This window comes from Bactrocera latifrons, unplaced genomic scaffold (genome assembly GCF_001853355.1).
Source record: "Bactrocera latifrons isolate USDA-ARS-PBARC rearing strain unplaced genomic scaffold, ASM185335v1 scaffold_295, whole genome shotgun sequence".
Lineage (NCBI taxonomy): Eukaryota > Metazoa > Arthropoda > Insecta > Diptera > Tephritidae > Bactrocera > Bactrocera latifrons.
In genome coordinates this window covers 175,794-187,549 of record NW_017536574.1, presented here as the reverse complement: position 1 = coordinate 187,549, position 11,756 = coordinate 175,794, and the positions used below count along the sequence as shown (strand labels likewise).

Genomic DNA, 11,756 nt, shown 5'->3' with positions numbered 1-11,756 from the left:
GAATGGTGGACTTAAGAATTCCATAAATACTGGATGCTTTGTCAAAACTGAATATTTATTAACGCATTTTTAGGCACAATAATTTAAAATTCTTAACTACCGAAACCTCTATATCACTAGAAAAAAAAAAAACAATTTTCCCACTTCGCGATATGTGCACCAACTAAAATTCACAAAATTATAATTAACCTACCGTTATAAATCGATGGTTATTTCGATTGAGAATTTTCAATGCATGCCAGTTTAAACGATTTTCTTAGTTAAAATAAAAAACAAGGTAGTGTCCGACGATTGACGCACTTAACCCACAATGCATTAAAGAATACTGATAAGTTAATGTTGGAAAAAATTGTGAGTTTATTGTTCAACTATTGATAAGTTGGTTGATGTTTATATACAAACAGCTGGCAATTTGGAGTGAATGGTAACGCCCTCGCGGACATTTACTTCTAAGTGTATGAGTCGATCATCAGCTATGCCACACGATAATTCTGTTGATGGTATTTGTAGAGCCGAGAAAAATAATGCAGTTTTCTTACAATCCACCGAACAAGATGCCTCTATTTGCTCTTTGCTCTTTTCGCCATCACCTGGATTTATGGTGCGTAATTCAAGATTTTGATAACGTGTTGTTATTGTTGCCATATCTGTTTCGGCAACCAAATTCATCTCGCCGGCAGAAGTGGCGTAAAAGATTATTGTCGGCGAGAGATTCTTTATTTTATCAATTAAACCACGTATTAAACGGTTGGATGGCACATTTAACACTAACTTACATTCTGGAATAGTAGGCACGGCGAAGTGTGGCCAATCACAGCGTGGTATCACATCCACAGGTACGTGATGCATAGCGCGACGCGATTTATCTGAACTCTTAGTTGCCGCATCAATGTCAACTGTTAAACAAGGAAACTGTAAATTTGTAAGCTTCAATTTACAGTAAGAAGGATTGTTACGGAGTAAGGAAAGTGCAGTTCCCAAATTCAATGTCGGTATATTTAGCACAATATGTGGATCATTTTCACTGTCGACACCTTGCATTGCGTACTCAGCAAAATATTGCTTCGGATCAATTTCCACCCACACCAATGGCGCGGTACTACCGGATTCCTCATTGGCCACAAAGTAGACTTTGTCCATAGATATTTTCATTACACATGCTTTTGCCAATTTTGATAATGTTTGTATAATATAGAGAAATTCTCGCATGTACTCAGGATCCTGCATCATGGCACGAAATTTCATATTTCTTTTTTTACTTGCTAAATTATGTAGGCTTTTTTATGATCCATTCATATTTGAATATGTGTTTCATGATAAAGAATGAAAAGAAGAAAAACAAATTTCAAAGTTGTGTTGATGTCTCTCTATCTGTTTTACTTTTTGTATAGCAAATCTATCTTACTAATAACGTATGAATTAATGAAAATATATACTAAATAAACTGCTCTTAAAAATATTATATGTATATGAATTTATCACAAGGACAAATTCTAATTCAATTTATACTACTATAGTCATTATTTAGAATGAAAAAAAATACAGATTTTTTAAATCGAATAAGTAACGATGAAGTGGATGAATTAACATTGACTTGAGGGTATATTAACTTCATTTGAGTTTATAATGAATACAAGGGAACGTCCGAGACCCTATTAAAGAACAATTGCCAATAACGCTGACCAACCTTACATCAGTAAGTTTTACGTAAGCGAGGTGGGAATAATTTGCCATTTCTGTCAGTCTGTATATACACGAACTGTTCATTTAACGGAAACGCCGATAAATCATATAGAAAATAGCTGTCATACAAACTGAACGATCAAAATCCAGTCTACGTATATTAAAATTTTTTAATTGGCAATATACATACATACCTTCATAAAATTTAGCACGGATCATTGTCTAAGACAATACTTCAATTTCGGAATAAATTGTTGAAATAAAAAAAAAAAAGTTGAAATATTTTTATAACGTTGCTTCGGTGTAACAATTGAGAAATACAATAATACTTTGAATTTTATAATTAAATTAATATTATTTTTTTTACTTTTTTATTTTTTTAAAGCTATATAATTCCAATCCTACATTGATTGTACTGACATGAAAAATTTAGTGCAGAAAATAAGTTCTCGTTCTTATTTCCTAAAAGTCTGATATGTTGGCAAATATGTATTTCGTTTAAGAAACATATTCCCTCCATTTTGTGGTAGCTAAAATTAGTCGACAACATTTTGTATGCATAAATTTGTCAATAATAAATAAAAACAAATTTTTGAAGTGAAAAACAAAATTCTTTCATTCCAACATATTCGGTGCTTTGATATCAAATACACAAAAACAAAGCATTGGCACCATACTTTTCAATCCAAAAACTTGAACATTTTTAATTTCACACTTTTACTAGCACTGACGTAAACAATTATTATAATTAACAAATTTAACTTTTATTAAATATTGACAAAATATATTCACAAATGTGACCCATAAATACGAATTGCAGTTGAACCATGTCGATTATTGAGAAAACATTTTGGTCTCACAAAGAGCACCGACGAACTCAACCGAAAATGAAATAAAAAGCAAATGCGAACAAACACGAGCTGGCTGAACACTAAATACAACAGGCACATGGACTTGACACACATGGAGCCAAGACACGCCATTTGCGCTGGAGGTTTACGTTGCAGATCGTTATGAACACACGATAAAGAGCAAAATGGGGGCTGTTTGGTCGTTGCATACACCTTCTTCGATTTCTCAAATATGTTCGACTTTTATATTATCATACAAGAATTTCATATTGGTTCCTTCACATTTGTAGATGACATATCTAATATTTTACATACTTAAAAGTTGCATTTATTTGCAATAAATGTCAATTTAAGAGCTTAAATACGATTCTAAACACTGATGGATATATGTAAGCAACGAAAAATCAATACCGAAATAAAAATACACTGCATAAACCGAAATTTTTACAAAATGTATGTAAATGATGTGCTAAATAATACTATTCATAATTTTTGCTTTACGTTTTTTTTTAATACTGAATGTTTAGTACTTATCTGGTAAATTTCTCAAAAGTCGACATTTTGTCTACAAGTCTACCTAGCTACCCAACCGTGTTGCAATCATCATGACTACTACACCGTCTCATCTCAATGGTGAAATAGTATAACTTTTAAAAACTGAATATATATATGCATCAATATATCTTTCCATTTTACACTTAATTCTTTTGCACAAAACTTACCTGTTTCTTACTCGTTTTATGTATTTTTAAACAATTTTTGATTTAATTTTTTACTAAAAACCACACGTCTCATCGACAATATCAAAAATTGATTCCGACAATCACGGCCACCACAGTGTTGCCAAGTACCAACTATCAATTGTTAATTTTAAAGAAATTTAGAATGAAAACTTCTCAACTAGATGCCGCCCTCCATCTTGTACAAATTTATAGATTGAATTATAAGGTCTACTCACTTTCATGTTAATTTTCTATCTTATGTTAATCCTTCAAGGAAAATTAACTGAAACAAATGATGAATGAAATGCAGTATGAACATTGATAGGTTGATATTATGTACAAATAAATTTATATACACATAATGGGTTTGAAAAATATTTATTTACTATACCAACTAATAAATCCCCGAATTGAAAGCTCTTTAAGTTAAAATAAGTTTAAACTATTACTTTATTATATTAATACTAAATATTGTGGACTAAATCAAGCTAACTGAATTTTTAGCTGCCAGTTATTTTGTTTTCTTTAATTAAAGACAGTATATAAATTCCCGTAACAGTCGGGTCAACGTTATTGGAACGGATCCAAATATTTTATCCAGTCAAGGACTGTCAACTCAGCAGAATTTTGCCGTTACTTCAATAACAAAGTACTTAAGCGCCGAGTTGTGAGAAGGCGTTCCGAATTGCAAATATTTCTAAGTATGGCAAGGTTAATTCAATAAAGTTACGTTGAAGAATTATCGACTACCGGCTCTCAACTCTAGATATTTTTGGTTGAATATAAACATTGTAGTTGCTATTTATTAATTTTTTCTTTTTATAGAATTATACCAAAAATATTAATTGTCGTGTAGAAATCAACTGTGATTGGATTCAGAATTATTTGCAGTGCATTTATAACTTTTTAGGCTCGCCGCAAAATGTCTGAACGGAAAGTGTTGAATGTATGCCAGATTAATCAAATTATTTATACAATATTAATAATTAATGCATTTACAGAAATATTATCCTCCGGATTTTGATCCGTCAAAGATTCCTCGTATGAAATTGGCCAAAAACAGACAGTATACCGTTCGTTTAATGGCTCCATTTAACATGAGATGTAAGACATGTGGAGAATATATTTATAAGGGAAAAAAGTTCAATGCACGAAAGGAGGATGTTGAAAATGAAACATATTTAGGAATACGTATTTACCGTTTTTACATTAAGTGTACGCGTTGTCTACAGGAAATTTCCTTTAAAACCGATCCGAAAAACACCGATTATGAAATTGAGGCAGGCGCTACACGAAATTTCATGGCTCTAAAACTGGCCGAAGAACAAGCTCGTAGGCAAATAGGTAAGGTCAAATAAGTGTCTTTGAATTCTATTACAATTAAATCACATTTCTTAGAGGAAGAACGTGAGGAAGAGGCGAATAATCCAATGAAGTTGCTTGAAAACAGGACACAACAATCGCGCAATGAAATTGAAATGCTTGAATCTTTGGAAGAGTTACGGGACTTAAATCGACGTCAGCACAACGTGGATTACGAATCTATGCTACAACAATATAATAACGTGGAATCGGAGCAAGAAAGATTAATGCGCGAAGAAAAAGAAGATGACGAATTTGTGAAGTAAGCTTCTCTAATTCCTCGTATTTTATTACCCATAATTTAAATAATATTTTCTAAATAGGTCGATACATTTTAAAACAACTAAAAGCGGAAACAAAATTGTTGCGGAAGAAATTATTGAAGAAGTTAAGGATGAACCAATTTTACCAACAGATGTCAAGAAAGCCAAAACTGATCTACCAACAATGGCGGATGCCATCAAATTTAAATCTTCAACAACAAAGTGTGTACCGATCGTAAAACGTAAGGCTCCACTTGTCATCCTTAAATCAAACCCCACCGCAGCAACTACTCTTTTAACAACAAAGGAAAATACGAATATTCCTCCTTCAATAACAGAAACTACGGTTAAACAGGCTGCTATAGTATCATCGATGGCAACAACATCAGATAGTCAAAAACCCGCTGAAGCTAAGAATGGCGGGCTCTCATTACTGTCAAATTATCTAAGTAGTTCTGAAGAATCAGAATGAGTAGTACATATGCATATATATTTATATATGCAAACCTGATTCCGTAAGGGATTTTTTATACACATGATCGACACTAACTGCATTTGAAATACATAAGGGTCTACCGCCATGCACGTCTGCTTTTATATGATATATTGTAAATAAGTAAGTGGAATGTATATGTAAAATTAAAACTGACAAAGCCATACAGTTGAGAACTTCGGCATAAGGATTTCACAAAGCATAGGCAAACAAATAAATAAAGTCACTATAAAAAATATAAAAATCTCGTTCACCGCTTCATACCAGCTAAATGTGCCAGGCAACAAAGAAGAAACGCTAACTAAATAAAAATGTTTATATATTACAAAGTAGGTGATTTATTCATTTTATATAAATCTTAGTAGTTTTAATTTTTAACAAATTTTTGTTAATAACTCAAAGGCACCTGTGCCATTTCGTACCGGTAAACCAACCATCAATCGACTTGACGGTGAACTCAGCTCATCAGCACGTCCACTGCCAGCAGCATTTTTCAAAAACTGCAAACATGATTCGAATGACATCTGTTGCAATGGTGAGGATGAGTGTTCCATGCCTTTACGGGAAAGTGGTTGGAAGCTACCATCAAACGTCATATAATCGGCAATTAATGAGAGATGTCGTCTATCCACAGCGATACCATACACTTTGAAAACATTCGTCACCTCTTTAATTATGACCTGCGCCGCCGCTTCAATGCCATAGGTCCTGGCAATAGCGTGTATATCGTTGGAGTAAAGACGATTTAATTCTAAAATATCATTGTACTTGAACATTTCAACAATATTAATGCCGTCGGTTTTTAATAATTGCGCATTATTGTCGCCCTTATAAATGATAGCACGCTTAATATTTTGCACTTGATGTACAACGCATTTACCAGCCAATTCTCGAATAATAGATGATATATCAGGCCTTTTGTATTTCATGTTAAGCTGAAATTTTCATGAGAATAATTACATATATGTATCTTAAGTACGGTTGTTGTAGTGTATTTACATACATTAAACGTAAGTTTGCACCACTGATGAAGCTCCTTGTCGTATGAATATTCTTGGACCATCTCATTACTGAGAACTTTTTCCACCATAGCATCGCCTGCGTCGGATTTCCCTACGTCCTCGTTAACTTCATCATCGTTTTCTGCGTCTCCCATATCTTCCTCATCATCAGCATCTTTAATTTCCTCCAAAACTTCGGGATCGTCATACTCGGTTTCATCTTGCTTCCGCGTTTTGAATTTACGACCAGTCGCGTCGTCATCGTCATTCTGGAAAATATACGCCATATATGCTAATGTACATCATTCGGTTATTTATTGTAAGTTTAATATTACAGCTTGTTCATCATCCGACGAATCTATATCGATGACGTTTGTTGATTTCCCTCTTTTGGATTGGCCACCCATTTCATTTCTAGATTCATCTTCATCCAAATTTTTATCGTCGTCATCTTTATCTTCATTTATATCAATGCTAAAAATATATATGCATTTTAATGCATTTTATATACTATATGTAAACGATATAAGAGCAACTTACACAGAAGATTTGCTCTTTGAAGACTTTATAACGGCACGGAACAATAGCTTAAAGAACACCTCACTCATATATTTTAGCACCTTTTTTGGTCGCACGCAGAAATCGTTCTGGTAAGCTTCGCGGGGCAGGAATTGGAAGCGTAGCTTGTATTGATATGCGCGTTCAGGCTTAAGAACCAGTTTAGTTTTCACATTAACAACTGAAATACATATATATTTGTTTATTTTATCTCGTTTTTTTTTATATGCTAAACTTACATTGCAATATATCCGCTAGAGTAACGCGATTCAGCTTGATACGCAACTTATTGGCGCCTTTAACCTCACACGGTTTTATTGGTATATCCATCGAAGGGGTTTTTATATTTGAAGAAGCTAACATGAGAATTTCACGCAGACGCGGTATACCGAGCGTAACGTTCATTTCACCGCGACCGGCGAAATGGAAAGTGTTCAATGTCATCTGCGTCGAAGGTTCACCAATCGACTGAGCGGCTAATAAGCCGACTGGCTCGCCCGGCGACACCAATGCCTTTATGTTCTTCAAGTATATTATGTCGTCAATTGCCGCTTTACTATTTGGATACTTTCTCATATATTCATCGACGATTTTTTCTAGTCGCTCAGAAACACTGCCGTAGCAGTTGTCCTGTCTGTAAAGAGATGTTGTGGGATCGGGACAACGAGCGCTTGACTTTTCATATTGCTCTTTCGTTTCGACATCAGCTTTACGCCAAAGCTTTCGTTTGTATTCATAATCCATGCTGCGTCCGTTTTTGGGATTCAGCTCAAGTGCATTCGCTTTGGTTGGTGCATCGGCTGAGAAATCAGTGAATGCCGACTGTATTCTTTTCGTTTCGTGCGTTATATTTTTATCTTCACGTTTATTTTGCCATTTTCGTATTTTTTTTACATGTCGTGCGATTTTCATGAGTGTCTGTTCGTCTTTGATATTTTTCAGCTCTTTTGAGTGAATGATTGCTGTGTAATTGAGTGCCAAAAACTGCATGCAGAAATTAGTATTGAAAAACTTTGATTTAAGTATGTCTAATCCATCTTCGCCATATAAATATTGTACAACGCTGTTGTCGCTATCGCGCACCGTCATGTCATAGCCAACACTGAGACCTTCCAGATGTTTGATCAGACAACGTTGCAGGTAACCCGAACGCGATGTTTTCACAGCAGTATCAATAAGACCTTCACGACCCGCCATGCAATGGAAGAAGAAATCTTGTGGTTGTATGCCGGTCATGAAGCGGCCGTCAATGAAACCACCCGATTTCGGTGAAGTCTCAAAGGTTGTGAAACTCGGCAATGACTTGCCAGATATCATGAGTGGCGGACGTTTGCCCTCTAATTCAATTTGCCCCAATAAGCATGAGATTTGCATAGTGTTGACCATAGATCCCTTTGCGCCGGAGAGAACCATTAATTGTAAATTGTTTTGTGGAAATTTGGATATGAGTCCACCGGGTAAGCAAGTACGATTTATATCGTTGGTGTAACCGTCGAGCAACGATTTGTATTTGCGATCTAAGATAACACGGAATTTGGGGTCTTTCGCATAGGCCTCTTCCATTTTTTCAACAAGCACATCAAGCGACGGTATCTCATCCAACTCCAATGCAGCAGCAACTGCGGCGTCACCAACCTGCAATTATTACAAAAAGGATAATACTATTGTTTACTCCTTCAAGGCACAATACACTTACTTTGCGTGATTCTTTAACTATTTTACGCCTTTGTGTGTCAGCCTCGGCTGTAACTAAGATATCCTGCACACCCAGCGTAAATCCCTCTCGTTGCAAAAATGAAGTAAACAATTTCGTGAAAGCCGTCAACAAGCAGGTGGAGACCTCACCGCCGTACAACTGCAAAAATGGTAGAGTTCAATAGATTTAATACATGGAGCTAGACCTATAGCAGTCACACCTACTTCATACATGCAATGAATTAAACCGTAAGTAGTGGCGCCGTACTGTTGTTTATCGAGTACACCGGTAAGCAGTTCGCCTTTATGAATTACAACATTGCTTTCACATAAATCGCTGCCGCCCACGGGCGCACAGGCAGCTTCGTGTGCTGATGCTACGATCCATTGCTTATAAAAATAATAATAATTAGATTGTATGTGACGCTGATGAATCTTTTTTGCTTACTTTTGAGTTGATTTTAGCTTGTGTATGTAGATTGATGCGTGAGTAGCCTTCGGGTATCAAGTTGATAATTATTGTAGAAAGTACCTAAGTAAACAAAATATTTGACAAAAATTAGATCATTCATGATTTTATTACTTGTTGTTGTACCAGCTATAGCATTGCTTTTTTAAACCGTTCCAGTCTTAACAACAAACAATCAACTCACCTGTTTTCCAGACCAAAGTATCGTTGGTTTCAGGATGGTCGGTGGTAGCAATTTAATTTTGCCGCGTAAATTTGAGAGACCTTGGTACACCAGCTGCTGATAGTCTTCCCTATTGAAAAAACGTCCGCGAATTGACAATTTTACGCCAGATATAACATGATCCTGAATTAAGCCGCCCAAAGGTGTGCCGTCTTTAGGCACCAAATAGTTACTTGCAACATTGACTGCAATAGAAATTTATTTTTAGAATAGGTTAGGAGTTACAAATCTCAATAATGTGGATTTAATAGTTTTCGCTCCCATTACCCAAATTATAAGCTTCTGCCCGCGCTACTTCGCTTTGTGGGAAATGGGCATTCATTTCATCGCCATCGAAATCAGCGTTATACGCTTTGCAGTTGGAATAGTGCAGCCGGAATGTCTTTTCGCCGGGCAAAATGCGAGCCTTGTGTGCCATTATTGATGGTCGATGAAGTGATGGCTGTCGATTGAGAAGGAGTACGTCACCATTGAGAACGTGACGGTGCACTACTTTAATACCATTTTCAGGATAGTTGAATAGTAGTTTTGCCATGCTCTCACGCTTTGCTGCATTATCTGCTGGTATGAGCGTTGTGTAGCCTTTCTCATCTTGTATATAATTTGCGCTGATAAAAAAATTATGAATTCATTGATGACGAATAGAAGTATTAAACATATTCGCTTACCCAGGGTGTATGTCGGGACCGTTCATAACCATTTTCCGCAGTTCGGCGACATTCCACGGTGTTACTGGCACGGGGTAGCTTAACTTGCGTGCAAAAATATCTGGTATACCGACTTCTTCAACGTTTATATTTGGGTCGGGCGTAATAACAGTACGGGCCGCATAGTTAACGCGCTTACCCATCATATGTTTCCGTATTAAGCCCTCTTTTTTCTCTAAAACCTGTTTAAGTCCTTGATTCGATGGCGAATCTCTGCTAGCTGTTATGTCCAATAACAAATCTACCGATGTTTGTAGCGTTTGCCAAGCATTGTACAATTTTTCATATGGGGATTTACCTCTTGAAGTTTCGTATACACGTTGTGCCTCTTCGGTAAGTTCTTCTCTCAGCCCTTTAAGATGCTTCAGGACCACACGTAGTACGGAATTATTTTCAATTATAGCTCTATAAATTCCAGTTTGTGGATGTTCCACAATCTGATCATGTAATATATTGGGTGGACGCGCTTTGGGCGGTATTACTGGTATAGTGTCCATGAAAAAAATATCAACGGGCGATTCATTTCCACTTGCATTTAGTTTAAGTAGAGGAAACAATAGTTTTAACAAATCCGGGTAATTGTCATATATTTGTCTCAGAAACTTTCGGCATTCATCAGCGAAAATTGATTTATTTTGACCCATAGTTTGTTGTGTTTCGGGCATACTAAGTAGAAATTTTTAAACATAACATTATATGATTATATTAAAAATATAAAAAATATCGCTTACGAATTTTTCATTTCCGCTGCTGTGATGTAGTAAACTAGTTTTCGGTACAAATAACGAATGTTTCGCAAGGGTTTTTCGCAATGTATACATTTCTTAAAAGGCACACGTTGAAGAGCAGCATGAACCAGAGCCGAACGTATTGCACATGATGTTTTTGTATTGTTACACGCGTTAGACTCTCCTATGATTTAAAGACATAAATATATGTATAAAATACATTTATATTATGAACATAAAATTATATATAGTTATACCTTTCTTTAACAGCTCAAACATTGCCGCTATCCGAGGATGTACGTAATTTCCATCTTCAGTTTTCACCAAACGCTCTTCATTTTGACACACTATCTCCGATTTAAATATTTCAAGTTCTTGTGCTTCAACAATATACCCTGCATCTATGAGGCGTAATTGTAAAGTCAGCACGTTACAAACATGATCTGAAAAAAAAAATTCAATTTGTAGATTTTGAAATTGCTTGTTAATAAATATACACACATACCTTTCAGTTGTATCTTGAAACAGTTCAAGCAAAAAATACTTAACATTTTCTGTACTAGTTTAATAAAAAAGGGATTAAACACAAGTGCGTTTAATTCAATATGACCCATATGGCCAGGACATGCCTGCATGTTATAACATGTAGCACATGGTTCCATTCGTCGACCATATGTACCCATTAAGTTGTCATACAACCCTCCGGGCAAAGGATGACCAAGAGGATCAAATGTTAAACCAGTAATAATTTTAACAACACTCAGCTTCTTTATTTCTTCATTGGAGAAAACTCCGAATTCCAAATCCTCCGGAATTAAATCGACTTCTAATTTTTTTGCGGTACCCATCTTTCAAATTTCTTAATTCAAATTGAAAATTAAGAAACTTAACTTTTGCTAAAACATCTATGAAAAGAACGTGTTTTGAAATAAATTTTGACAGATAGAGCAGCATGCCGGAGACCGTATATTATAAACAGAAAACGTTCTCTGCGCATGCAA

The 11,756-nt window shown here is 35.5% G+C and overlaps 3 protein-coding genes across 6 annotated transcripts; 1 reads left to right on the top strand and 2 right to left on the bottom strand.

The window, feature by feature from the left end:
* Positions 1-333: 333 nt before the first annotated feature.
* Positions 334-3,357, bottom strand: LOC108970274 (checkpoint protein HUS1). Of its 3 annotated transcripts, XM_018935563.1 has the most exons (3): positions 1,878-2,819; positions 957-1,276; positions 334-896 (listed from the first exon to the last, which is right to left on the bottom strand). In XM_018935563.1, exons 2-3 carry the CDS (start codon positions 1,243-1,245, stop codon positions 391-393), a joined length of 795 nt encoding a protein of 264 aa, XP_018791108.1. In that variant the 5' UTR covers positions 1,246-1,276; positions 1,878-2,819; the 3' UTR covers positions 334-390. The 3 variants fall into 3 exon arrangements, with proteins under 3 accessions (XP_018791108.1, XP_018791107.1, XP_018791106.1); XM_018935562.1 differs by lacking the exon at positions 1,878-2,819 and adding an exon at positions 3,257-3,357 and having other exon boundaries at positions 334-1,276; XM_018935561.1 differs by having other exon boundaries at positions 334-1,276.
* Positions 3,358-4,013: 656 nt separating this feature from the next.
* Positions 4,014-5,703, top strand: LOC108970279 (coiled-coil domain-containing protein 94). Of its 2 annotated transcripts, XM_018935578.1 has the most exons (5): positions 4,017-4,031; positions 4,082-4,202; positions 4,258-4,600; positions 4,655-4,880; positions 4,942-5,703. In XM_018935578.1, exons 2-5 carry the CDS (start codon positions 4,179-4,181, stop codon positions 5,351-5,353), a joined length of 1,005 nt encoding a protein of 334 aa, XP_018791123.1. In that variant the 5' UTR covers positions 4,017-4,031; positions 4,082-4,178; the 3' UTR covers positions 5,354-5,703. The 2 variants fall into 2 exon arrangements, with proteins under 2 accessions (XP_018791122.1, XP_018791123.1); XM_018935577.1 differs by having other exon boundaries at positions 4,014-4,202.
* LOC108970278 (DNA-directed RNA polymerase I subunit RPA1) lies at positions 5,697-11,677 on the bottom strand. Its single transcript, XM_018935576.1, has 14 exons — positions 11,261-11,677; positions 11,013-11,198; positions 10,759-10,939; positions 9,989-10,693; positions 9,588-9,928; positions 9,282-9,505; positions 9,077-9,160; positions 8,854-9,018; positions 8,630-8,788; positions 7,173-8,568; positions 6,916-7,114; positions 6,711-6,849; positions 6,378-6,644; positions 5,697-6,309 (listed from the first exon to the last, which is right to left on the bottom strand). The coding sequence occupies exons 1-14, from the start codon at positions 11,601-11,603 to the stop codon at positions 5,749-5,751; spliced, it is 4,950 nt and encodes a 1,649-aa protein (XP_018791121.1). The 5' UTR covers positions 11,604-11,677; the 3' UTR covers positions 5,697-5,748.
* Positions 11,678-11,756: the final 79 nt, after the last annotated feature.

Bases quoted from the DNA above. Each gene is read 5' to 3' on its own strand.
- LOC108970278 (XM_018935576.1), bottom strand. From the start codon at position 11,603: ATGGGTACCGCAAAAAAATTAGAAGTCGATTTAATTCCGGAGGATTTG. The intron at 9,506-9,587 runs GTAATGGGAGCG...TTTCTATTGCAG, and splicing joins GGCAGAAGCTTATAATTTGG to TCAATGTTGCAAGTAACTAT. The intron at 9,019-9,076 runs GTAAGCAAAAAA...TATTTTTATAAG, and splicing joins AAGCTAAAATCAACTCAAAA to CAATGGATCGTAGCATCAGC.
- LOC108970274 (XM_018935562.1), bottom strand. From the start codon at position 1,245: ATGAAATTTCGTGCCATGATGCAGGATCCTGAGTACATGCGAGAATTT.
- LOC108970279 (XM_018935577.1), top strand. From the start codon at position 4,179: ATGTCTGAACGGAAAGTGTTGAAT. The intron at 4,203-4,257 runs GTATGCCAGATT...ATGCATTTACAG, and splicing joins CTGAACGGAAAGTGTTGAAT to AAATATTATCCTCCGGATTT. The intron at 4,881-4,941 runs GTAAGCTTCTCT...TTTTCTAAATAG, and splicing joins GAAGATGACGAATTTGTGAA to GTCGATACATTTTAAAACAA.